The sequence below is a fragment of the Corapipo altera genome, unplaced genomic scaffold (genome assembly GCF_003945725.1).
Source record: "Corapipo altera isolate COAL_440 unplaced genomic scaffold, ASM394572v1 62, whole genome shotgun sequence".
Classification (NCBI taxonomy): Eukaryota; Metazoa; Chordata; class Aves; order Passeriformes; family Pipridae; genus Corapipo; species Corapipo altera.
In genome coordinates this window covers 8,155,216-8,178,634 of record NW_020884894.1, presented here as the reverse complement: position 1 = coordinate 8,178,634, position 23,419 = coordinate 8,155,216, and the positions used below count along the sequence as shown (strand labels likewise).

General features: G+C 42.3%; 1 protein-coding gene and 1 pseudogene across 1 annotated transcript; one reads left to right on the top strand and one right to left on the bottom strand.

The window, feature by feature from the left end:
- The first annotated feature begins 428 nt into the window (after window positions 1-428).
- On the top strand, window positions 429-15,722 carry ATMIN (ATM interactor). Its single transcript, XM_027646883.1, has 4 exons — window positions 429-661; window positions 6,087-6,212; window positions 7,155-7,354; window positions 8,295-15,722. The coding sequence occupies exons 1-4, from the start codon at window positions 440-442 to the stop codon at window positions 10,123-10,125; spliced, it is 2,379 nt and encodes a 792-aa protein (XP_027502684.1). The 5' UTR covers window positions 429-439; the 3' UTR covers window positions 10,126-15,722.
- Window positions 15,723-18,030: 2,308 nt separating this feature from the next.
- Window positions 18,031-19,919, bottom strand: LOC113948929 (annotated as a pseudogene).
- Between the last annotated feature and the right edge of the window lie 3,500 nt (window positions 19,920-23,419).

The window sequence follows — 23,419 nt, the reverse complement described above, 5'->3', positions numbered from 1 at the left end:
TGGGGGAAGAACTTTTTTCTAATACCCACCTAAACCTCCCCTGACACAACTCCCGGCCATTCCCTCGGATCCTAGCGCCAGAGAGGAGATCGGTGCCTGCCCCTCCGCTTCCCGGTGCAACCCAATACCCGCAGCCCCTCCGCTGTGCAGCGGGGAGGCCCCAGCCGGGTGTGCTGAGGGGCTGTGCCGTTCCGAGGGCCGCCACGCGCGGTTTTCCACGTGTCTCCCTGTTTTCCAAGTCTCTCCCCCTGTTCCCGGTCCGCACCTCGGGCTCTTTTTCCCTCGCCCCCCACCCCCGGCATTGCCAGCGGCCGCCGCTAGGTGGCGCTGAGAGCGGGGGGCGGGGCCGCGACACGTGCCTCATGAATATTCACCATCGGCGGCACCGATTGGCCGAGGGCCCCGGAAGGGGCGCGGGGGGCCGAGCAGTGACAGCAACATGGCGGCGGCGGCGGCGGCGGCCGGGCGGCGTGGCGGGGGCTTGGGGCGGCCCCCCGCGCCCGGGCGGGACGGGCCGCCCGCCGCCGAGCTGGTGCGGCCCTCGGTGACCGAGCTGTCCCAAGTGCGGACCAACATCCTGTGCACCGTGCCCGGCTGCGGGAAGGTGCTGCCCAACAGTCCGGCCCTCAACATGCACCTCAGCAAGGCGCACCCGCTGCAGGTACCGCCGGGAGGCCGCGCCGGCCCCGCCGCCTCCCGCCCGCTCAGCCCCGCGGGGCCGCCCCTCGGCCTGGCTGCGGGGCTCCCTCAGCGCCGGGGGCGGCCCCGGGGCCTGCGGCCGGCCCGGGTGCGGGTCCGGGGGGCGGCTGCGGCGGTGGCTGTGCCGGGGTTTGGTTCGCAGTGAGACTCGGGGGGTGTGATTCCCCACCCTGAGGAGAAATGGGATTCTCCGGAGAGAATCTGAGAGAACTGGGATTGTTCAGCCTGGAAAACAGGAGGTTTTGGGGTGACCTAATTGGGCCTTCCAGTACCTGGAGGGAACTTACAGCAAAGATGGGGCACGACTGTTTACAGGAACATGGAGTGACAGGACAAGGGGAGTGGGTTCAAACTGAAAGAGAGTAGGTTTAGATTAAATATCAGGAAAAAATTCTTCCCTGTGAGGGTGATGAGGCCCAGGTTGCCCAGAGAAGCTGTGGCTGCCCCATCCCTGGAAGTGTCCAAGGCCAGGTTGGACAGGGCTTGGAGCAACCTGGGCTAGTGGAAGGTGTCCCTGCCCATGGCTGGGTTGGAATAAGATGGGCTTTGAGGCCCTTTCCAAACCAAACCCTTCTATGATTCCAAACGGGAATAACAAAGTGTTTCTCCTTGTCTCTTGTTTAAATCTCCCCGTGGGAAAGGCCCCTGCAGGTGTGTGTGTGTGTGCACAGACTGACCAGTCGTGTTGAGGATTCCTCTGAAATTACTTACAGAAAATAACGAATTTTAAGCATTTTTATAAACATACCCCAGGCAGTCAAAAGTTCTTCTGGGCTCAGCTTCTGTTGTTTCACTTGCTTATCCCTTATCTTTCTGCAGTAAGACTTTACAGCACCACTTGTGAGGTGCTGTGCAAACAGGCAGCATTTCCTACCCTTATCAGCTGTCAATCCGCCTTCATCCCAGCGCCGAGGGCTCTTAGGTGGAGTTTTTGTTTGTTTTTTTTTTTTAAAAATAGCTGAGTCAAAAAAAAAAAAAACAAACCCACAGATGGATGCCATTTTGGAAACAAGCTCTCATTTCCACAGTACTGCTGAGAAAACACAGCATGTGCTGGTGGGGGAGGAGAGCCACAGTTCATCAGGCACACGTCTGAGTGTGGCCCTTCCAGAGAGATATCCTTGCTCTTCCCAAAATCACAGTGCCAAGCGTGCCACGACAAATCCTATTCCTGGAAAACTGCGTTCTGAAAGTGCAGCCTCAGCAGCCACACAATAAACACCTTTGTTGTGTGAAATGGTTAATTCAAGAGTCAAGTGTGGGTTCCACGTGCTCGTTGGTGATGAACAAAAGGGAGCAGTGTTCGGTGCACTGGCTGTCTGCTGTCTCTGGGATGTTTTCATTTCATTTGCTGACATGCAATGACAACTTTTAGTGTGGGTTGTGTGTTAGATCTCACGTGCTGGTGTGAGGGGAGGTACAGCAGGAGTTGAAAGTGTTCTCTGAGGTCAGCAGAGGCATTTTGGTTGTGAGCTGATGCTCTGGGAGTGCAGTGCAGCTGGTGGGTTACATAACCCAGGGTATGACGGGTGAGGAGATGCTGCTTTCTCACCCAGCCTCTGTTAACCAGCTCCTGTGCCTTGTGGAATTATAGCCTGCTTCAAACACCTAGTTACTGGATCTTGGAGTAGCTTGGAATAAATAGTGGATGGATGCAGATCCACAGGAACTTCTTGACTTGTTCCGAGGGTGTCGTAATTAAGAGTAAAAATGTTGTTGAGGCTTAAGGGAGGCTAAATATTTTAGTATTGGTATTTCCTTTTAAGAGAGAACTGATTCCCCAGACAAAAAGAATTCAGTAGATTGCATTTGTTAGAGACACATGAAATTAGTGAAGAGGCAGCTTGGCAAATGAGAGGCTAAGAAGCTCTTGGGGAAGGAGAGAAGGTGCTGCTGCTGAGGAGAAGGGAGGCTGACTTGGTTAATTTTTATGAATAAAAGCAGCACCAGTAGGATTTTTTTGACACCAAAAACCATGAGGGATTGTCATGGCAGAGGAAGGACATTTATGTAGGAAGGTAACATTACCCTGTAAAAGCAGAGTCAAGTGCAGCAGTACAAGGTTATAGTCTTGTGAGGTGATAACAAACAATTTGATTATTTCTGTTACACACCAGGACTAACTCTTGGTGAGGAACACTGGCAAAAGCAATTTGGTCATACAGGGATGAGCATTTGGGGTAATGCTGCTGTGAGAAGGGCAGTCCTAAAATATCACAGAAGGGTGTTCTCTGTCAGTGCTGTAGAGTAAAAATCTGATTTAAATATGTCAAAATGAACCAGAAGAGCTATAGAAAAGAGCTACTAAGGATGATGAATGGCAAGTATGTCTGACAAAGGGGAATTAGAAGAATTTGGCTTGTTTGGCCTAACAAAGAAGATATGATGAATTGTTGATATAAGTTTCTGTTTTCTGGTTCCTTCACTTAATTAAGCCAATAATAAAAAAAATGAGAGCACTGGGTATAAAATTACTCAATATCTTAGGCTTGAATTTTTCATTTTAATTTGTTGGTCTTTTGTCTGTATTATTTTATGGGGAGAAGGGGAAGACTTCTGTGTAGTTTAAACGAAGCTGGAAGAGTTCATGTGAAGGTAAGGATTCTGTGGATTCCTGGGATAGCAGGAAGGCTGCAGTCAGTGGTGCACTGGAAAGAGCAGCATACCCTTGGGGTAGGTTACCCACTACTGCACTGCCACAATAGTTTTTATAACAAAAATAAATGTGCTTCCCTCCATGTCCTATTTAGTAAAGAAATGCAGGAGCTTCTGCTGCAAAAAAAAATGTTTTAAATGGTTGGTTACAGTCCACTGCAACATGATTTTAAATGCATCCTTTGGAGTAAGCTTTGCTGTGGCAGTAAGGCAAGACCTCACTGAGTTCACCTTGGCTAAGTCAGTGGCCAGGATTGTTAATTCCCATTTTTTGTGGTGTTGCCACAAGCCATGTCAGCATTCCTTACAGTGCAAGTGCCTGCACTGGGAGGAGTTAATTGAACATGTTTCTGCTGATAATTGTGGTGAGTGGATATTGTAGATATGTGGAACATAAAATCAGATACGCAAGGAAGGGACTTGTGAGAATGTCTGAAATACGACTGGCCAGGTGGGGTTTGAGAAGGTGCAAGATTAATCATCAGGAGGATTTGGAAGAGGTGAAAACAAGATTACTGTCCATATAGGGTTTCTTATATATGTAGAGTGTTTCTCAACTTGCCACCACAAATTCGTTGTGGTCTGTGCCACCAAAGTCTATGTTCCAGCTGTTAACAAAGCACCTCACTGATGTTTCTAAAGCTTTTAAACACTTGTTATTCTATACCTTGATATTTCAGTGGTTTTAAATAATCTGATTGTGGTTTACCTGTTCAGTGCCTCCACATATTTCCCATATTGCCTTGTCATTTGTTGGGTTGTGGCATTAAATATAACACAATAACTTTTTAGTTAGGAATAAGTAACTCCAATTGCCACTTAGTGTATTGATTTCATCTGCAGTGGGAGAGGCCAAACATAGCTTTGACTTAAAAGCAAATCTTTTTTTTTCTCCTCAAGACTTCAAGACTGACTTCAAATCAAAGTGTTTCTGGGTAAACTCGGGGTTAAAAAGTATAATTGGGGCTGGAACGACTAGATTTGTTTGAGTCATGTTCCTGTTTTGGGCAGTGGCTGTAGGAGGTACAACAACAATCACTGTGATGATTCAGCAGAGATAAAACAGGCCTGTTTATGAATGGGCTGTCCATGGGGAAAACTGCTGTACATAAAGATGCTTAGAAGGTTAAAATGTTGCATGGTTAAAATGTTGCATGAAAACTCCCTTTCTAGAGGCTTATTCCACGTTTTCATGATGAAATGGCAGCTGATTATTTTGGTCAAGAGGCTCTAAACGTTGCTTCTTTGAGTATGGTCTGTCACTAACAAAAATGAACGTGCAGCAGTGTCAGCAAGTAGCAGTGTTGGGTGTGTGGAAACAAAACTGAAATACTGCTTGAAGGGATTACCTTTTACACAGAGTGCCTTGGCTGGAGAGGTGATTTGAGGGAAAACAAAATAACCTTTGAAATATCCCCCTCCTCAGCTTTTGGGGTGTAAATGAAACCACCAAAGCAAGGGATGAGGAGCTCAGAACAGAGCTGTTGGGTTCTGATTAACTCTGATGGGGGGGTGAGCAGTGACCCCCTTTGTGTCCTGGCAGCTGAGCTACAGCCTTGCTTTGCTTCCCATGGGAGGACTGTTGTGTTCTGTGGGTTCTCCAAGTGTGGTGTAACCTGTGTAAACATGACAAAGCTGCAGATCTGCCCAAGGAGGTGTTTGAGGAGTGACCTTGCACTGCCTGTGCTCACTGCCACTGTCCTCCTGCTGAGGGAAACCAGGTGCAGAGTTCAAACAGGGCACGGTCTGGTAGATTCTTCCCTGAATAATCATCTTGGGGATGCCATCATGGACTACTGTAGCTGGGTCTGGGCATTTGGTTGGCCTCCTGTTCAGTCTTGGGATGTGAGAAGACTCACAGCTACTCTGAACATCAGATTTTTAATAGTTCACTTTAATTTTTTTGCTTAGACACAGATACCTGATGCTTCCCCTGAGACCCTTTCAGACAGGATATGTCTAGTGGTATACACCTTGTCTGGTTTCCATAGCTGGTTTCCACAACAAGAGATTCTATGTGGTTGAACTGTCTGGACAATCCCACTAATGTGTCCTGTTTATATGTATTTTTGATGTCCTCTGAGCAAGTTATGTTGCTTTCTTCTGTTGTGTGCATGTGAGGGTTTGTGAGACAGATCCCATGGAAAGTCCAGGTGGAGTGGTCCCTTAGTGTTTGGAGGTTCAGAGTTTGCATACCAGTTGTTTCATAGGTGTTAATGAGATTTGGGTTATGATGTAAATTAAATGGCAGAGCATACTTGGCATTTTTCATCTTATTACATGTAAACTCTGAGTAGTGGCAACAGAATTCCAGCATCACAGAAGTGTTGTGTTACACAGTGGAGCCTCAACTACTCTGCTACTAACCAGTAAAACCCATGGAATCAGCAGTCTAGTGTATTATCTGTATGGAAGACTTTTTTTGGATCAAAAAAATACAAAATGTGGATTTAATTAGCTTGGAGCAGTGAGTATCCTGGTAAAAGTGAGTAGTACAGTACCACTACTCCATAGAGGTTGTTGTAATTGCACTTGGTACTTTTGATGGGATTTTTGCAAAGTGGCAAAAATCCACAGGGGGAAAAGCTCCATGTGAACTTTCAAATAGCTTAGGAAAGTGCCTTCAACTCATTGAGGTGTGTGAACTCAGCCACAGTTGATGTGTATTCTGAATATAGTCTTTAAAATGCAAACCCGTAGAATCGTCAACTTCTCACCTGGTTCTTTTTCAGGATGGAAAACTTAATGCACCAATAAGGAAGGGGTTGAAAACTTCACAGAAATTCTACTGCTGTCCTATTGAAGGCTGCCCTAGAGGACCAAACAGACCATTTTCCCAATTTTCTCTTGTAAAACAGGTATTCCTGTTTCCTGAAGTATTTTCACATTGGTTTAGTCCTGACTGTCTCTACTCTGCTTTTGCACTCAGATATCATCAAAGCTTCTCAGCATATCTTCAGAAGTTAAAGAACTGTAGGCAGAAACTCCTAATGTGCATGTGGTTAATGAATTTGCATGTTTGCATGTTGATATTAGAGGACTTGAAGCTTTTGATCAGGCAGGTGCCAGTATGTTCTGCTCAACTGGAAGACAGCCCCTCTCCACAAATTAAATAAATAGAGAAAAATCAAAGAGGGGTGGGGAGGAATCACAGTAGCAACCAAAAAAGGTTTAAAATGGGGCTGATGCTTTTAACTGCTTTTTCAAGTGGTCGAGAATGGAGAGTTTCTCTCTGCTTTATTATCAAAATGCATTTGTTTATCAGTTACCTGTTTAAGAAAACATGTAAGACTTGTTTTCTGAGTGAGTGAGCACAAAGAACTGGTGCTGCTGGTGCTTACCAGAGATGAACTGGGGAGACTGTAGGATTGGAGTGGCTGACACTTTGTGCCACAAATGAAAAGGAAAAATCTTGGTGTTTGCTCTGGTGTTGACCTGTATGACTTGAGATTATTTGCTCAGTTGTAGATCTTCGAGAGTGTGCACATGTTGCTACACAGACTTACTGTGCTCTGCTCAAGATTGATCTATAGATTTATTAATCTGTTTCTGTAGGAAGCTTTCAATGGCTTTAAGTTAAATATTTCTCTGTGGTTTAAGATACATCTAGCACAGATTTGCCAACTTTTAATTCTTTCTATAGTTTTCTTTAAACTTGTAACTTAGTAGTAGTGAGACTTTAAAGAAAATTGCTACTCTTCAGTGCTACTTAACAACTAAAAAATTGCAAATTTTTTGGCATGATTTTGTTTCTTTTATCTTCACTGCAGCTAATGTTTGCTTTCCCTTGTGTGTTCTAGCACTTTATGAAAATGCATGCCGAAAAGAAGCACAAATGTGATAAATGTAGTAACTCCTACGGTACAGAATGGTATTTGAAACGGCACATAGAGGTCTGTGGCAAGACTTTCCAGTGTACTTGTGGGTGCCCCTATGCCAGCAGAACAGCCCTGCTGTCTCACATTTACAGAACTGGCCACGAAATCCCTGCAGAACACAGGTAAAAGTGAAGCAGTTAAGTGATGGTAACATTCATCCCCGAGTGCTGTGTCTCCCGTGTGCTGCCTTTTTGTCTCCTCCCTGTTGGTTACGTTGAAAATGGCTCACGTTGGTTTAGCTGGGGAGCAGTTTGCAGTTTCTGTGTCCTGGGGCTTTTAGGAGTTTGTGTTTTGTTGAAGGCAGTGGTGATTTGTCTGATCAGTAAGATCAGGTTTCCCTGTGTATAAAACAAAAAAGCACTGATGACACTGCACTGCCTGGCCTGAGTGCTGATGGTTCTTGTTGCATCTGCTTTTACAGTTCCTTGAGAGTAGACATGATTTGTAGATGTTTATAGCTGGTCACTGAGGTGTGGAATGCAGTTCAGGTTATTTTCTTTTATAGTTTAGTTGTCTTTGCAATTATTAGTGGATTCTTTTTTTACCCTCTATCTTTGTATGTTTAGTTTCACAGTTGTTTTAACGTGTGCATATATTTCATAAAGGGCACTCTGCTTTCTGAGGCCTAGACTGTCTTTCTTGGAGGTTCAGCTGCTGCTAAATTAAGTTTTGAGTGAAGGAGTGCTAATTGTCTGTCCAGTTTCTACACCTTTACCTGTACACTGATTTTAAGAGCCCTGTGCGTTCAATGCTGACTCTGAGTTAGCATTAAAGTAACACATTAAACATCTTCAAATCAGAGTGCTTAATGTGCAAGAGGCAAGAAATCATCTAAACCTCCACCTCCATTTAGAAATAGGTCTCCATAAAAAAGGTAGCCTTTTTTCTTTGTTTTAGATGAGTGAGGAATGACATTTAACAAAACTGAACTTTATGGTTGTCTTCTCAAATCCACCCTCGTCTGTGACTTCAGTTTGTATTTTCAGTGCAGTGATGCAAAAGAATGGAAGGCAGATGTTCTGTGCTTGAAAGAAGTATAAATTATTGATCTCATGTTCACAGGGATCCTCCCAGTAAGAAAAGGAAAATGGAAACCTCCGCACATAATCAGCAGCTGGCAGAGAAAGCAAACGAAGCGTTCATCAGTACCCACAATAATGCTCCTGGCACTCAGGAACTGGAGTCCTCTGAAGTGAAAGCAGTGGCCTCTCTTGAAGGCTCCCACAGCTCTAACTTCACAAACCAAATGCAGCCCAAATGCACCCCGAAGATGCTTTTGCCCAAGCCCAAGGTGGCTTTGGTTAAAGTCCCGGTGATGCAGGTTGCTCACTTGCCTGTTTATGTGTCTGCAACAGACCCTTCTGTCAAACCTGCTGTAGTGGCTGTTGATAATCAAGGTTCAGTTGTAAGTACTGTTCATTTGTTGCCTCAGTCTATAGGAATTCTGATTCCAGCCCTGGAGGCAGAGACCCTTGTGTTTAAGGACAGTATGCCTGTGGCAAAAGTGACAAGTGCTGGTGATCGGGAGCCTGTGAGCACTGGTGTGCAAGTGGAGCTGGATAAGGTTACACCAAGTAACACAGGGCAAGAGATGGGCACTGTTTGTCACAAGAATAAAATTTCTTCCATAAATATACAGACTGACTTATCTTATATTTCACAGAACTTTGTCCCAGCTGCAGCCTGGACTCCCAGCTCTTGTGTGTCCTCCTGCTCTCAGACAGATCTGTCCTTCAGTTCCCAGGTTTCCTTGCCCATCAGTGTACAGACACAGACACTGCTGCCTGCTTCCAAACTGACTTCATCCATAGCTGCTCAGACTGATGCTTTCAGTCAGGGGTGTTTCCCAACATGTGGTGTTTCTAGGGAGACTCAAACCGGTAGGACACAGGACTGTATTGATGGAAGAGTTCAGATGGACCAGGCTGTCATGTGCAGTGACATCTTTGACAATGTTCCTTCATCATATAATGTTTCTACTCACATTGATCTTCCAGAAAACAATTTAATGCCTGCAAATATAGATCAAACCTTGCTGCAAAGAACTAATTGCAAGAGCCTGAATCAGGACACGGTGAAGTCTGAATCCCTGATCAGCTTCACCACACAGACTAATATACTTCCACCTCAAAATACAACAGATAATCAAACCCAGACAATGGACCTGCTAAGTGATCTGGAAAACATCTTTTCAGGAAACATGTCTGGCCAGACACTGGATAATCGTGGCCTTTTGTCCGAGACAAGTTCTAATGCTGACACCCATCTGCCATCTGGTCCCTCACAGAGCACAGGGATAGACTTCGACATTGAAGAGTTCTTTTCAGCATCCAATATCCAAACTCAGACTGAAGAGAGTGAGCTTGGTACCCTAAACTCTGAGCCAGTTTTGGAGTCACTGGACATTGAAACTCAGACTGATTTCTTGTTTTCAGATAGTGCCACTCAATCCTATAACTGCCGAGGCAATTCTAACTTCTTAGGTTTGGAGATGTTTGATACACAGACACAGACAGACCTGAATTTCTTTTTGGACAGTACTACCCACCTGCCTTTAGGAAGCATTCTGAAGCAGTCCAGTTTCTCCATGAGCACTGACTCATCTGATACAGAAACCCAGACAGAAGTGTACGTGGCTACTAAAACCACACCTACTCAGAATATTGAAAGCAAAGTCCAGCTCAGCAGTGCTGAGACACAGACTATGGATAGCTGCTTTGAGAACCTGGGCAGTTTATTCCTCACCAGCAATGAGACACAGACAGCAATGGATGACTTCCTTCTGGCTGACTTAGCCTGGAATACAATGGAGTCCCAGTTCAGCTCAGTGGAAACACAGACCTGTGAAGAGCTGTGCTCCTTGTTCCAGAGCTCTGACAAGCCCAGCCACTGAGTGCTACATGATAAAACTGTTCCCTGTGGTTTGAATTTAAGTTATTGGGGTGGGAGATAATGGCTTTACCAAGTGATCCACTTTGCATTATTGAATGTAGTTGTCATGAGCAGTTGACCTAAGAGACTTTTCATGCTGAAGGTACTCTCTTGAATATGTAACTTTACATAAACTATGTGTGTATAAATGGGGGGGAAGGGAGGGGGCTGTAACATGTTGATGTACATTTGAACCTTAAAAATTATGTGGTGCCTCTGTTTTTTCCTCAAACTTCTTTACAAAGCTGTTACTGCTTTCATTTAATGGAAGAACTTTTTGAAGTCATTCTCTCTCTCTCTCTCTATTCCTGGCTTACATGCAGGGTTCCCATGTGCTGGACCAAAACCCTGACCTGTTCAGTTGAGATGCTTCCCTGAACTTATGGGGGAGGATTCTATTTTTAGTGTAAGCTACTTCTGTTTACTTTTTTTAGTAGCTTGTATTATAAATCCGGCATGAACATAATAAGCCGTATTGTCTTCTTTTACTTTCTGCCTTCACAGCTCTTTCTCCTGCATAAGCTGGCACTTCCCAAATACCTGTCCTAAGCACTAGACACATAGAGATTCTCGAATTGTTGAACATATTTATTATTAAAAATGTCTAGAAAGCAGTACCTTTTTTTTTTCTCTCCCTGAGTGGCACTGATGCCCTTTGAAGGGTAGGAAAAGAACTTGGAGTTCATAGTTCTAGGGAAAAGTAGTATGTAGTCCTTTTAGCTAAGGTAATAAATGGGACTAACATTTTTAGAGTCTCCAGGGGGGATTTGCTTAAATTATTTCTGTGTGTAAGATACAAATGTTACAATGTGTGTGCCTCAGAGACTGGAATCATTTGTTTTTGCTGAAGTTCTCCTAGCTTTATTGAGAGACAAGTTGAGAAATGTTACAGTGGTTTATACCTCTCTTACCTTAACAGAAATCTTTAAAAATGGGAAATTAAATTCCTTAAAACACCCACTCACCTCGACTCCTGTTTTTGGACTTCTTGCTTCCAAAAACAACTGGAATCCATACAGCAGAGCTGGGAAATCAGCTCACAGAGGCCCTTTCAGAACAGCTCTGTCTTGCTTTTACACGTTGATTCGCAGCCCTCAGCTCCTGCAGCTTTTAGAGTTTCCCTGAATGCAGTCAAATTCACACAACCCGATTTTTCAGACAAGAAACATATGACCTCTTGGAATCTTTTTTTTTAATGTTTATGTTGCCCCTCCTGCCACCATTTGTGGTATTTTTTCACTGGCGTGAGAATACGTAAGTTACGAATGTATGTTGGAATTTGGCCTTAAGTAATTTTTATCTCTTACTATAATATCTGTGAAATGTAGGCCTCTGGTTTGGTCCTGGACAGGTTTTAGCTTCTGTAACCTTAAAGGAAGGAGAAACCTCTTCTTGTCAAACTCCTGGGCCTGTAGCAGACTTTACTCCTCCATTGTCAGAGGAGAAGTGCTGGCTGTGTATTTACTGTGCAGCCCATCAGCAGATGGATGTCCAAGCCTTAGGTTTTGAGGACTCTCTATGCTTTGTGCTGCACATTCTCAACTCAAGGATGTGGGAGTTAAGTTACTCACCCATTGCAGGCAGCTTGTTTTGGTTGAAAAGGAGCAGTACCTTCCTTCTTTCCTATTTTTTGTCTCTTCCTAACACTCTTTAAATTGCCACAGTTAACATGCTGATATGGTGAGCATCTCGACCTTTACTGGAAATAATTTCTTTATATTAACCCTAAAACTCCTGTTTTCCTCCTGAAATCCCAGCTGTGTTGCCTGTTTAATTTTTCAGCGTTTCTAGGTAGGAGTTCAGACACTTCCAGTCTTTGGCTGAAGAAACTGCAGAAAGGAATCTTGAAGTTCCCCAGGAGCACAGTAATTCTGCTGTGGGGAAATTCCCCCCAGGTTTCACAGTGTCTAGAGTTCTGATCTGAAAGGTGGGATATATAAAAAAAAAGAAGGCATCACTTGTAATTTTGTTTCTTCTGAAGAGATGACTGTTTAATATTTACCTGCCTACTCTGAATTTGGGAAATAAGATAACAAAATTAGGTTAATTTATTCTATGTTTTTCTAGCAATGTTGCATCTTTACATTTCAAAATGTTTTTCCTTCTCCTTTCTTCCCCTGGTTGGAATACCAGAGAACACTTCTCCATACCCAGACTTCTGTGTTTCCCACAGAAATGCCTGAAAAAGAAGGTGTTAATGTGAATCTGATTGGGGAAAAGGGTATTTTCCTCAACTGGCAGAAATGAGAAACTTCTTTACCTCTGAATGTAGAAAGTCAGTCTTTTTTTCTGCAAGAGAAGGAATCTTAGGTGCTGAAGAGCAGAATTGCAGAGGGGTTTGAGTTGTAGCCATCTGAGAGACCAGCTGGCATTTAAAGTCCTTTGAAACTCATTTACAAATTAGAGTGATAATTGCCACAGTTCTTAATTCTTAACATTGGGGACCTCTAGAAAAAAAACCCACAGGTTTGTGTGGACAACCTTACAATGTAATCATTACCCAGTTATTGTACTTTGTAATTAAAAGTATTTATGAGCTTTGTTTGCTTTACCAGAACATGCACATCAGAATCGTTTCACTCATCCTATGGGTTTGAAATAGTTTGAACTTTAATTTGGTGAACACAGAACTACAACGTGAAATCATTTACTGAAAGTGCAGTACTAAGAAATAATGAAATATGTCTGCACTGTCTTAGGGAAGTGGCTCGTTCTGACCAAAATTAACGTTTTTCTTCGCAAATTTGGTTCTCCATAAATTATTCATAGAAGTCAGAAACGGGTCTGGATCCTGTGTTGTTGGCTTAAGTCACTCAGTTTGGGTTCATTAAGTATTTTTGTGAAAATGTGGAGACTGCAACCAGACTTCACAGTGTGGTGAATCCCACAGTAAACATCGTGGAACCTGATCTGAAATACTGTGCCTGAATATTGCCATTCCTTCACATCTGAACAAGTTCTTGAAAAAGGCTAATTTTCTATTTTCACCATGATTTTAAAAATAAACTTCAGTCAGAACTATTCCTTGGTAGAACTAAAATGATACTTATCTCCCTTTTTCTGCAGTTTGTCTCTGATTTGGTTTTCAAGGCACTGTCTTATTGTAAGTATTGGTCAGCAGTGACTTATTCCTTTACTTGCTCTCTTCTGTATCCTCTGCTGCCATTAGAGCTGCTCTTCAGAAAGTAACATCAGATTCTCCACAGCCTTTTAGCACAATTGTGTATCTGGAAGTGATACTAATGTTACTTGTGCTTACTCTGTGCATTTTCTGCTTAATTCCATTATGCTGTGATTGCTAGATCTTGATCTGGGTGCCTGTGTAACGCTATTCTAAAACTGAATTAATAGTTTTGTAGTTTGATTTGAGCTTTTCTTTAATATATAAGGATTCAAACAAAGGAAACAGCAAATTTAGGACTTGCATTCTATGAGAGCATAAGCACAAACAAGCTGATAAATGAAACATCTGTCTTGTTGCCTCCCATATTTGTTTGTCACAATGCTAAAAGTTTGTATGACAATAGATGTTTCTTCTACTTGTGGCTTTATTTGCATCTATTTCTGCTAATACACTTTTAAATACTTTCTGCTGGGGGTAGGGAGGGAGTCCCCCCCCAACTCTTTGTGTTGGCCTAGAGAAATTGGTAGTTTTAAGTCAGAGTTTGCTAATGCTACACATTCTTAGCTATGCAAAGCTGCTTGTGTCTAGAAAATTTTAACTTCCAAAGCATATGAAAGCATAAAAAAAAATGTGTATATACCTGCAGCTGTCAATTAAACAGCTGTAAACCAAGCCTTGTGAGACCTCGTCTAGTTTTGAACAATCCAATCAGTGTCTGTAATTAATGTCTGTAACTAACTCCTCACAGATTTTTATTCCAAGGCTCATACAGAGTCATTTTTTCTGTTGAAAACAAGATGCTGAATTTCCCTGTTTGTCACACGGACCTTGATTGTGTAGGGGCAGCAGAACAAAGAATGCCTTCCACTGTTCTCAGTCCTTGTGCTGCTGGCACGTGCTCACGGGCTGAATTGATTTTCTTGAGAGGCTGGGTAGAAATGTAAGTGTTGGCAGGATTGGGGTCTTAAGGGGTTAGGAGATTTATTTTTTTTTAATATCCTTTCAAATGTAGGGTAAGTCAACTGAATCAACTTAGGGTGCTCAACTTGCAAAAGAACATGTTCCTGAAATGACAGCTCAGAGGTGAACCGAATGTACTCGCCTTTGGTGTTAAGGTTGTACAGCTTCCTTTGCTTTAATATATTTCTGACGTGCTGGTTTTTTAAACATGATCTTAATGTACAATTTACTGTTCCAAATACATTCACACCAAAACGTTGGTAACATTCTGGGCCTTGCAAGCTTTTTTCATTCCTTTTTGGTTTAAGGTGCTGCTATGATGTGTCCTGGTAGAATGGACCTCCTGTGAAGGGGCTGCATTTAGTAATTATGAACACTAAGAGGATGTTTAATGGTAGCAAACTTCAGTGAGAGGTGCAAGCACGCATCCTCTGTTTCTTTTGTTGTTTTTTAAGAGTTGATGTGATTTTCGAGGTGTGCTGGAAGGACTTGCTGCTTAGGGCACGACTGAATTCTCCTGTTTAAAATGCCATTGCTGTGCAATGAACAGAACCCAGCCCTGAGCTCTGCAGTGGGGTTGGAGTTTGTGTGAGGGAAGAACATTTGTGTTTGTGTGAGGGAATATTTGGGTTCGTGTGTGTGGCTCCTCCACTTCCCCACAGATGTCACAGACAGCCCGGGTTGGTGAAGCTCCCGAAGGAACTGCTGAATGGAATAACAGAAGTCCCTTTATTTGTGATCCTTTTTCATATGCTGGCTTTACAGAACCTTCAACAATATAATAGATGACCTGTGGTGATGCAAACTGTGCATTTCACAACAGCCAGTGCTTTACATGCCTGCTTCAAGCACCTGCATGCAGAGCTAGAGTGACAGCACTTCTGTCTACAGGTACTTGCAAGTGCATCTATGATAAAGCTAGATATGAAAGCCATATTTCTACAGCTTAAAGAATTCAACACCTGATTAGGATCTCATTGAAACTTGTGATTATTTTGAATGAATGAGTAATAAATCTCACGGGTGAGTCCTTCCCAGAGCATGTGTGAGGTAATCTCAGCAAGGCTGAGAAATGTCCTTAAAACAGTTTTCTTTTCTTCCCTGGTGGGATTTTTTTATTTAGTGGACAAATTTAGTTTCCAAAGGATGTTCATGTTTAATTCTTGCTGTTTAAGCCAGTAAACTTGCAATGAGCAGACAAAATCAAGCATTCATTTCTTAGACCTATTTTACAAGTGACAATCCCAAAGAAGGAATGTTGTCCTAGTAACTGTGAAACTTTTAAGTATATTATTGCATGCAGAGAAAACCTTGTGCCAAAATACTGTTTCATATTTCCCTCTGTTGGAAACTGAAGTGTTACACAAAGCTTCGAGTAAGTTATTCACAAGTATTGAAACGTTTTGTTCACAAATGAAGCACTTATTTAGTCCTGTAAATTATACATATTTTGGAATAAAGTTAACTTCAATCAATTTTTGCCTTCTGTTTTAATGGCCATGGTCTCCTGCCTGCAGAGGCCTGGGGGGATTCAGTGCCTGTTGGCAAGTAGCACCCATTGCTCCTTGACATCTTACCTTTTGAATTGGTAGAGGTTCTGTAAATTAAAACGATTGCAATGTCAGTCCTTGATCTCTAGAGGTGGCAAAAAGGTTCTCCATCTCAAACCTCTCATCAGCATGTGCAAAATGCAATCTTTAATTACCTTGTATGTGGAATGAAAACCTCTGCAGTTTCAGCTCTCTGACAGGTGCCTCACCTCTACAACAGACTCTCAGGACAGGATTCCTTTGCCTTCTTCCTCAGCCTTACCATTCACCCTTCCTGGAGTTTTTAAGATCTCCAGTGTCACAACACTGAGTAGAAATTCAGCTGCATTGGGATGATTAGTTTTCAAAGTATCCTATCAGTCCTCTCTAACAGCTTACATTATTTTGAAATATATTTTATATAACAAAATATAGTTTGGTTTGAATATGGGTGATACTTTGTCCCTTTTCTTCCTTTACAGTTCCCATGCTTAGCCACGACCCCACCATTTTCTGTTAGTTGGAGGATACAAAATGCTGATTTCTGTTGTTGCCTGTAAATTTTGTGTATGTGAGTCAGAGGAGGTGACTGAGCTCCATCAGCTGTAGCCACGAATGAAGCATTCCCAGGTGGACAAGAGCAGGCTGTGTTCAGTCCTGTCATGCCCCAAGGTGAGCATTTACACACAGCAGCATTCAGGTGTTTCCAGAGGGGAGTATGGCATAAATACCTAGAAACTGAATTCCTATTCAGAGCATTTAAAATTATGGAACAGTCAGATGTACAAGATCCTTTTAGGACTAACAGCCCTGTTCCCCTCATAGGGATGATTCTGCTTTAGTTTGTATTTATGAACTGCTTTCTTGCCTGCTGCTGCTGAGAATTATTTATTCTGTTGGCAGTGAGAGTGTCCCTGCCTGGTTTGGGTTCAGTTCCTGGATTTCCTTCACTTGAAGGAATTGCATGCTGGCAAGCTGATTGTTTTCTCTCAGGACAATGGAATTAGAGGCACATTTTCCTTCTGGCTCCAGGATTTGACAGCGAGTCCTCTGGATTTAGTCCTTTGAAAGTTTGGACCTAAAACAATAGGAGAAAAATGTTGATTTAACTTTCAGGTGTTCCATCATTGTATTTTTAATTGTTGTCAACAGTTCACTTGTTGTGTTTTGGCACCTTGGATGCAGGAAGCACTTCTGGCTGGTCCAGCCCTTAACTTGATTTCCTTTCCTTGAACAGGAATGGTGTTTTTCTTGAGAGGACTCACACAAAAACAAGAAGCTGCTGTTTCCTGTGCTAGAAGAACCCAGTGTGTTCAAGGGCACATCACTTGATTGACTTAAGATGGCTGAAGTGTTGTGGGTTTGTTTCTTTGTGTTCTAGGCCTTTACTCAGCAGCTTTTCTGGCCTTTTGCTCCAGGTCCTGTAGCAATAATCTGTGATTGTGGTTCATAGGAATGTTATCTTCCATCAGGTTGTAGTAAAACCTCTGTCTGATCTGTCTGATTTGACCCTGAAAAACGACATTGACGCACATATTTATTGGTAAAAAAAAAATAAAAATACTTTGAATTCCTCCATCTGTTTTAAAGTGGAAATCATGTACCATCAGGAGCTTTGCACAGGTATTATCTCTCCCTATCCTGAGTTTTTATCAAAGCATCAAAAGAAGGGAAGAGTCAGTTGCCATGAATCCCTGTTCTGAACGCTGAGTTGAATTGCAGTTACCTGTGTATCTATGGAAAGTGCTGTTTTATTTTGTATTTTGTTTAACACAAAAGCAAAAGAGAACTTGATCTGAAAGTCCCTTTTCTAGTATGAGCTGAAACAAGAATAAGTGGCCACCAGAATGCAGAGGGTACATATTAAACAGAAACAAGCAAAGAACACATTAACAGGATTTAAAAATTGAATCTACTTAGAATGAGTAAGAAAAAATGACTGTCACCACTGTGTGATTTCCAGGTCATTTCCATTTCTTTTAGGTGACAAATGAGCAAGGAATGCATGCAAATGTTTATCTGAAGCTCGATAGGATTTAGCAGTCTTAAAGTTTATAATATTATTAAATGCCTTGCAGAGTAGCCATGGATTTAAGAATATTCCTAAAGTTAGGCATTGCTTCAGTGGTCAGCAGCATCAAACACCAAATTACTGTGCAAGGCCAACCAGATAGAGTGAATCTGAGGGAAGAGGTTACACTTCATCCCCAGAACAAGCTATTTAAAGCTCTAATGAATCTATCTTATGGTCAGGAAGAAACTAAACCTACATGTAAGTAGTTGGCATTCATCAGCTTATAATTCTATTAATAGCATCTACAAAACCACAAATATCCCCAGTGCTCACAAGGAAATTTTATTGGTGTTCTCACAGTCTAACAAGCTTTAAACCAGCATGAAATTAAATATAGAAATGTTAGGTCAGTCTAGACAGCACTGTAGCTCCCCAGCGTGGCTGACTGGGAAGATCCAGAGAGCAGTGGAACCTCCCACATTTTTGATTCGTTTCTGATGTTATCAGTTAAAAAGTCCTGGATATCATCATGTTTTGTGCATTGTTTTTTGATGTATATGTAGAGTCTGCACCCAGGCATGAGGACTGTTCTTTTTAAAAGCAATTAGAAACAGTTGCACTACTTCAATCTGCTGGGGGAGCACAGTGCCAGTGTAACTGCTCAGGACCTTCCTGCAGGAGTGAGACCTTTGTGTGGTTTGAGAGAAATGGTGACTTAGGAATTTCTATTTTGTGTCCCTTCACTTCCTCATTCCCAATGCCAGCTCCTTTTTCACTCTTATGCTCTGCTGCTCTAGCATGGAGTGCAGGAAGCAATCTCAGCTGAAGTACCATTGAGCATCTTCTGAGAGAGAACAGTTTTTGTGTTCCTCCAGGAAGGGTTTGAAGGATCCTTGGGAGTGGCATTTTCCACAGGTGGGAGCACTTTGTGAAGACTTAAAGTTTCAGAGTAGTTTGGACCAAATAGATCAAGCACATCCATTTCTTTATGCCTTACAGCTGCTGGATTTTTCACATCCTGAAGATTCCACACACAGTGTTCTTTTTATTGGTGCATTCCTTATTTCACCCTGGAATGTTTGAACAGTGCAACTTGTTACATATTCCCATTTTAGTGCCATGTGTTGTAGGATAACGTTTAGACTTCCTAGAGGGGGTTGAAATCTCTTCCTTGTCTGGAGCTGTGTCAGCTCTGGCACCTGCACTTTACTTGCCACCTGATTTTGATTGATTTCTTGTGTTCTTGGCTCCTTGACCTGTGTGGTTGTCAGGAGATTGCAACAAAAGTGGCCCTTGTTGGGAGCTCCATTTGCCTGGCGCTGCTCCGCTTGTTTTTGCAGCTGGAAGCTGGCAAGTGGATCGGTTTTATCCCGAGATAATCAGGTTAATCTGACCTCTGGTGTGGTCACTCGTGGGCACTGCTCCTGCCCTCAGGAAGGACACTGCCCTTCACACCTTCTCTTCACCAGGGGTGTAAAAGTGATGGGGAGAACATCCCCAGATGTGAAGGATTTTGGGGAGGTCGGACGTGATGCTTGACCGATCACCGACTTCGGATTATCCACATCCAGTTTGCATGGATAGGGCAGAGCCTCCTAACCAGGAGCAGCCACTGGGCTCAGGAGGTGGGGAAGGAAGGGCTGTGAGGGAGCTCTGGGAACTGGGAGAAAGGACAGAACCGGGAGCTTGGAAGCAAAAATGAGGAGAGAGCGAAAAGGGGCTGGAGGAAGGAGGGAGTCTGTGCAGGGGTTTAAAAATAAGAATGAATTTAATGAACGAGAGAGTCGTGCATATGGAAAAATAGATGTGAAATGACCAAGTAGAAAGGAAAGAAAAACTGTGAGAAAGGTGAAGAAAGAAACAAATTAAAAAAAAAACTGAGAAGACAATTTGCTCTTTAAATATAAAGAATCTAAATAATCACAGTGAATCACTCCCTGACCAACAGAACTTAACAATGAAAAAAATATTAAAATCAAATATGCAATGAGCATATTTTTATGTCTAAAATAACTAACTAGCACTACTGAGAGCATTTGCAGTTGATAGAAAGCCCTGTGGTTATTTTATAATATGGCATGAAGACTGAGTCACAAGGACTCTTACCAGAAGATGGGATCTGGGGACATCCTCAAGTGCATTTATTCAGATATTTGCATGAAAAGCTGTGTTAAAAGTTCTAGGACTGAAAGAGTCCCCGTCCTGCTGGATGTTACTTAATCCTTGTTAAAAAATTCAATCCTTCTAAAAAAGAGCAGAGCTAACTATACAAGAAAAATACTTTAAATGTTCTTTATAATTTTCTTCACAAAAAGGAGATGTTTCTGTTTGGGTATTTTTATTTTCCACTGTGTTAATTGTTGTGTGGGGTTGTTTTTTTTTAGTTTATGCTCTCCAGAAGTCTTAAGTCAATCACTTAAGAGTCAACAGAGACAGTTAATGCTTAACCAATAAATTGTGTGTGAGCTTCATCATAGTGTAAGGCAGATTCACAAGGTCATGAACGGAGATAAACTCTTACAATTCTATTTTCTTGTTGATACTGTGTCTTCATTTGGATCTCAGTACTTAAAACCAAAAATAAACAAAGAACAACAAAACAAAACCAAAACCCCAGAAACCAAAAACCCAGCCACAAAGCACCTTTGCCAAGGGTCACATCTCAGTTTAGCAGAACTTGCAGCCCTTTGGAAATTAATCACTGATCTTTGTTTGACATCAAATGTCCTTGATACAACTCTGTGTATCACACAATTTTCATCTTAATAGATAAAGACTGTATAACCTGGTTAAGTGAAGATAATACTTGATACAGAAATCAATACCATTGTTCTTCAACAGAATAGTTAATTTTTTATATATATATATACACCTCAGGCATATTACCTAATTCTAATATGGCACTTCTAGAAATGTGACTAAGATACTTTCTTGGGGAAATAAGTAACGTCTGAGTTAATCTTCAGTGTGAAATGCTGTGGGAAGGTATTTTTAAATTATAAGTGTGCAGAGCAACTCTCTCACGCAAGGCTCACAGACTGTCAGTGTAAATACCATTGTCAGATTTGTGCAGTCACATAAGATTATTAAACTTGGGGGTGATATTCTCATGTAACACCTACACAGTTCATCAGCTTCAGGGGAGCTGCACAGATACAAATGAGAGTAGAAGTTGACCTTTCCAATCCACGTACTGAGTCACCACTTCACCTCCAGAGCTGATGTAACCGTAATGCACTTCGCCTTTACATCCATTTTATCTGCCTGCAATGCTCATTACTAAATATAAACCTGTTCTGGAAAGTTAAAGTGGACATGTGACAGGGGCCACTTTGGATAAGCCCCAGCACTCAGACACTCTGCCCTATTAATGGTTCCACCGTGGTTGTGCCTAATGCTCCCCAGCGCCCGTGTTTGCTTTCTCCTGGATTACCTGGGCTCCAGACAATCAATAAATGCAGCAGGAAAAAAATAAAAAAAAGCTCCTGGTTCACTGCCTGCTGCAGTTCTGCCTTTTTCTTTCAGACAATTTAAATCTCAACAGAAGAGGGGGACCGAACGTCTCAGCTCAGTTAGCTGGAAAATCTCAGGCATCAGGCGGATTTTTCGATGCAGTTTGGCACGGCAGAAATGTCAGGGGCAGTCGGTTTACGGAGGCAAACGAGAGGCTGCCTCTCGAATTTTTGACGTCAGCTGGAAGATGCAGAGACAGGTCAACAAAATGTTATTAGGACAATGTTAATTAGGACAAACCTTTATCCTGTGACCGGGCTGTTTGAATCTGCCAAGGGAGAGGAATCCACAGGAATGAAAACAATGCCCGAGCACCATTTCCTAAGCCTGTCAACATTAATTGTAATTTAAGACCTTCTGCTCTTCTCACCCTACAATAGAGCAACACGAGCTCTAGAATTTAAATGATGAGGTCTCTATTCCTGCTGGCACCTTCAAAATTATCTTGTCACAAAAACACTATTTTCCAGCGAGAAGATAAGAGGTATTTCTTTAAAGGGGGTAGCTAGGTGGGCACTAATGACTTCTGTGTCAGCTTTGTTACTGACAGTAGTATTTAGAAAAGAGCCTTGGATGGTGTCCTTAACACAGCACTGTAAATGCAGAGATGGATTAGACTTTGAAACTTAACATGTTCAAAATTTTGGGAACTAAATTAGGATGGAGAGGGGGTGGTGTAAGGCTGCTACCACTGCATACATTAAAGCAGAGTCTCTGTGTGTGGTTCTGTGGATTGAAGCTTTTGCTGTGCACAATTATTTACAGTAGGCAAACCCAAAAGGACTTCCTTTTACAAATGGGGTCTGATGCTTCCCACTGTCAACTTGTACCACAGTTTCCACATCACAGAAGGATGCACAAGGCTGCAGGCTGTTTGAGGGAATGTGTGTGTGTGTATTTGTTAAATTTCAGTGCTCAAAACTTTCATTTACTGTGTCTGTCTTAAATTCATCAGAGGGAGAAGAGCAGCCTAGTAGTAAGGACACCCTCAAAAGTGAAGATGTGAGTAAGAATTCCAACAGCTTCACCCTTGGCAAGTGAGCAGGAGTAAAAAGAAAGCAGCAGCATCCTCAGACTCAATGAGACATGCTGGGAATGTTCAGATCAAGAGAAAAAAAAAAAAGGTGAGAAATACCTTTGTTACAGGTTCTGGTGGCATTTACACAGTGACAGTGCTCAGCAGAGACAAGGCTGGGGTGTCCCTGTGTGTGCCAGAACTTGAGGTGTCTGCAGGGAACAGCAGGTGAAAATGTGAACACCCCCAGGACTAGTGGTGAGCTGATGTTCTTTCTGATTTTTAAAACCTGTAAATGGCTTTGTTCCACTCTAACTCCATAAGGGTCACCTGTGAAATTATTCACAGCAGACATGCATTTATATCAAGTCTCTTTCTACCCTTTTCCCCACTATTCACACACACACACAGTGCTCTCACTCTCTTGCAAGGTTAAAGAACTGTTGTTTTTTACCCAACTATGACAAGAGCAGAATTCATGTGACATTTCTGAACTGTGTTCTCATGCTGTCAGTCAGTTTATATGGCTGTCCATCTGCATCTCATGTTGGCTTGACCTGGCTAGTCCAAACCTTATTGTGTTGCTTTGGGGTTTTTTTCTTTCTTTTCACTGTATTTTCTCTCTTTTTTATGCTACTATTTCATTTATGACCTTTGAGGAACCTGTATTTTAAACTTGGTTACGTGAACTACATCACCTGCAATCACCAGTGAAGAAAGAAGTTGGGGTTTTCTTTGTTCCATGAAATAGTACCAGGGTTGTGGGAGGAAAGAGGAGGCTTGGGAAAGCCAAAAAGCAGGAATATTACACAAGTTTATGATAAGAAGAAGTTAGGCAACTACCATTACCAGAAGAGGGAAGTGCAACTTTACTAAGGTGCCCCAGTTGTGTAAAGCACAGTGGAAACTAAATTATTCCAAAGTCTTGTTCCCCATCCATGCCACAAAGACACTGAAACCTGACTGAATGTGTTATTTGGTTTAAACCAATTTAGTTTATTAGTTCCAATAGTTTCACAATGGTTTAAAAATGCCAAGACTTTGCATATTAATGTAAAAAAGAATGTTCTCACTCTTTACTTGTTTTAAAGTGAAATCAGC

Coding starts and splice junctions, on each gene's coding strand:
- ATMIN (XM_027646883.1), top strand. CDS start 440: ATGGCGGCGGCGGCGGCGGCGGCCGGGCGGCGTGGCGGGGGCTTGGGG. Junction 662..6,086: donor GCAAGGCGCACCCGCTGCAG/GTACCGCCGGGA, acceptor GTTCTTTTTCAG/GATGGAAAACTTAATGCACC. Junction 6,213..7,154: donor AATTTTCTCTTGTAAAACAG/GTATTCCTGTTT, acceptor TGTGTGTTCTAG/CACTTTATGAAAATGCATGC.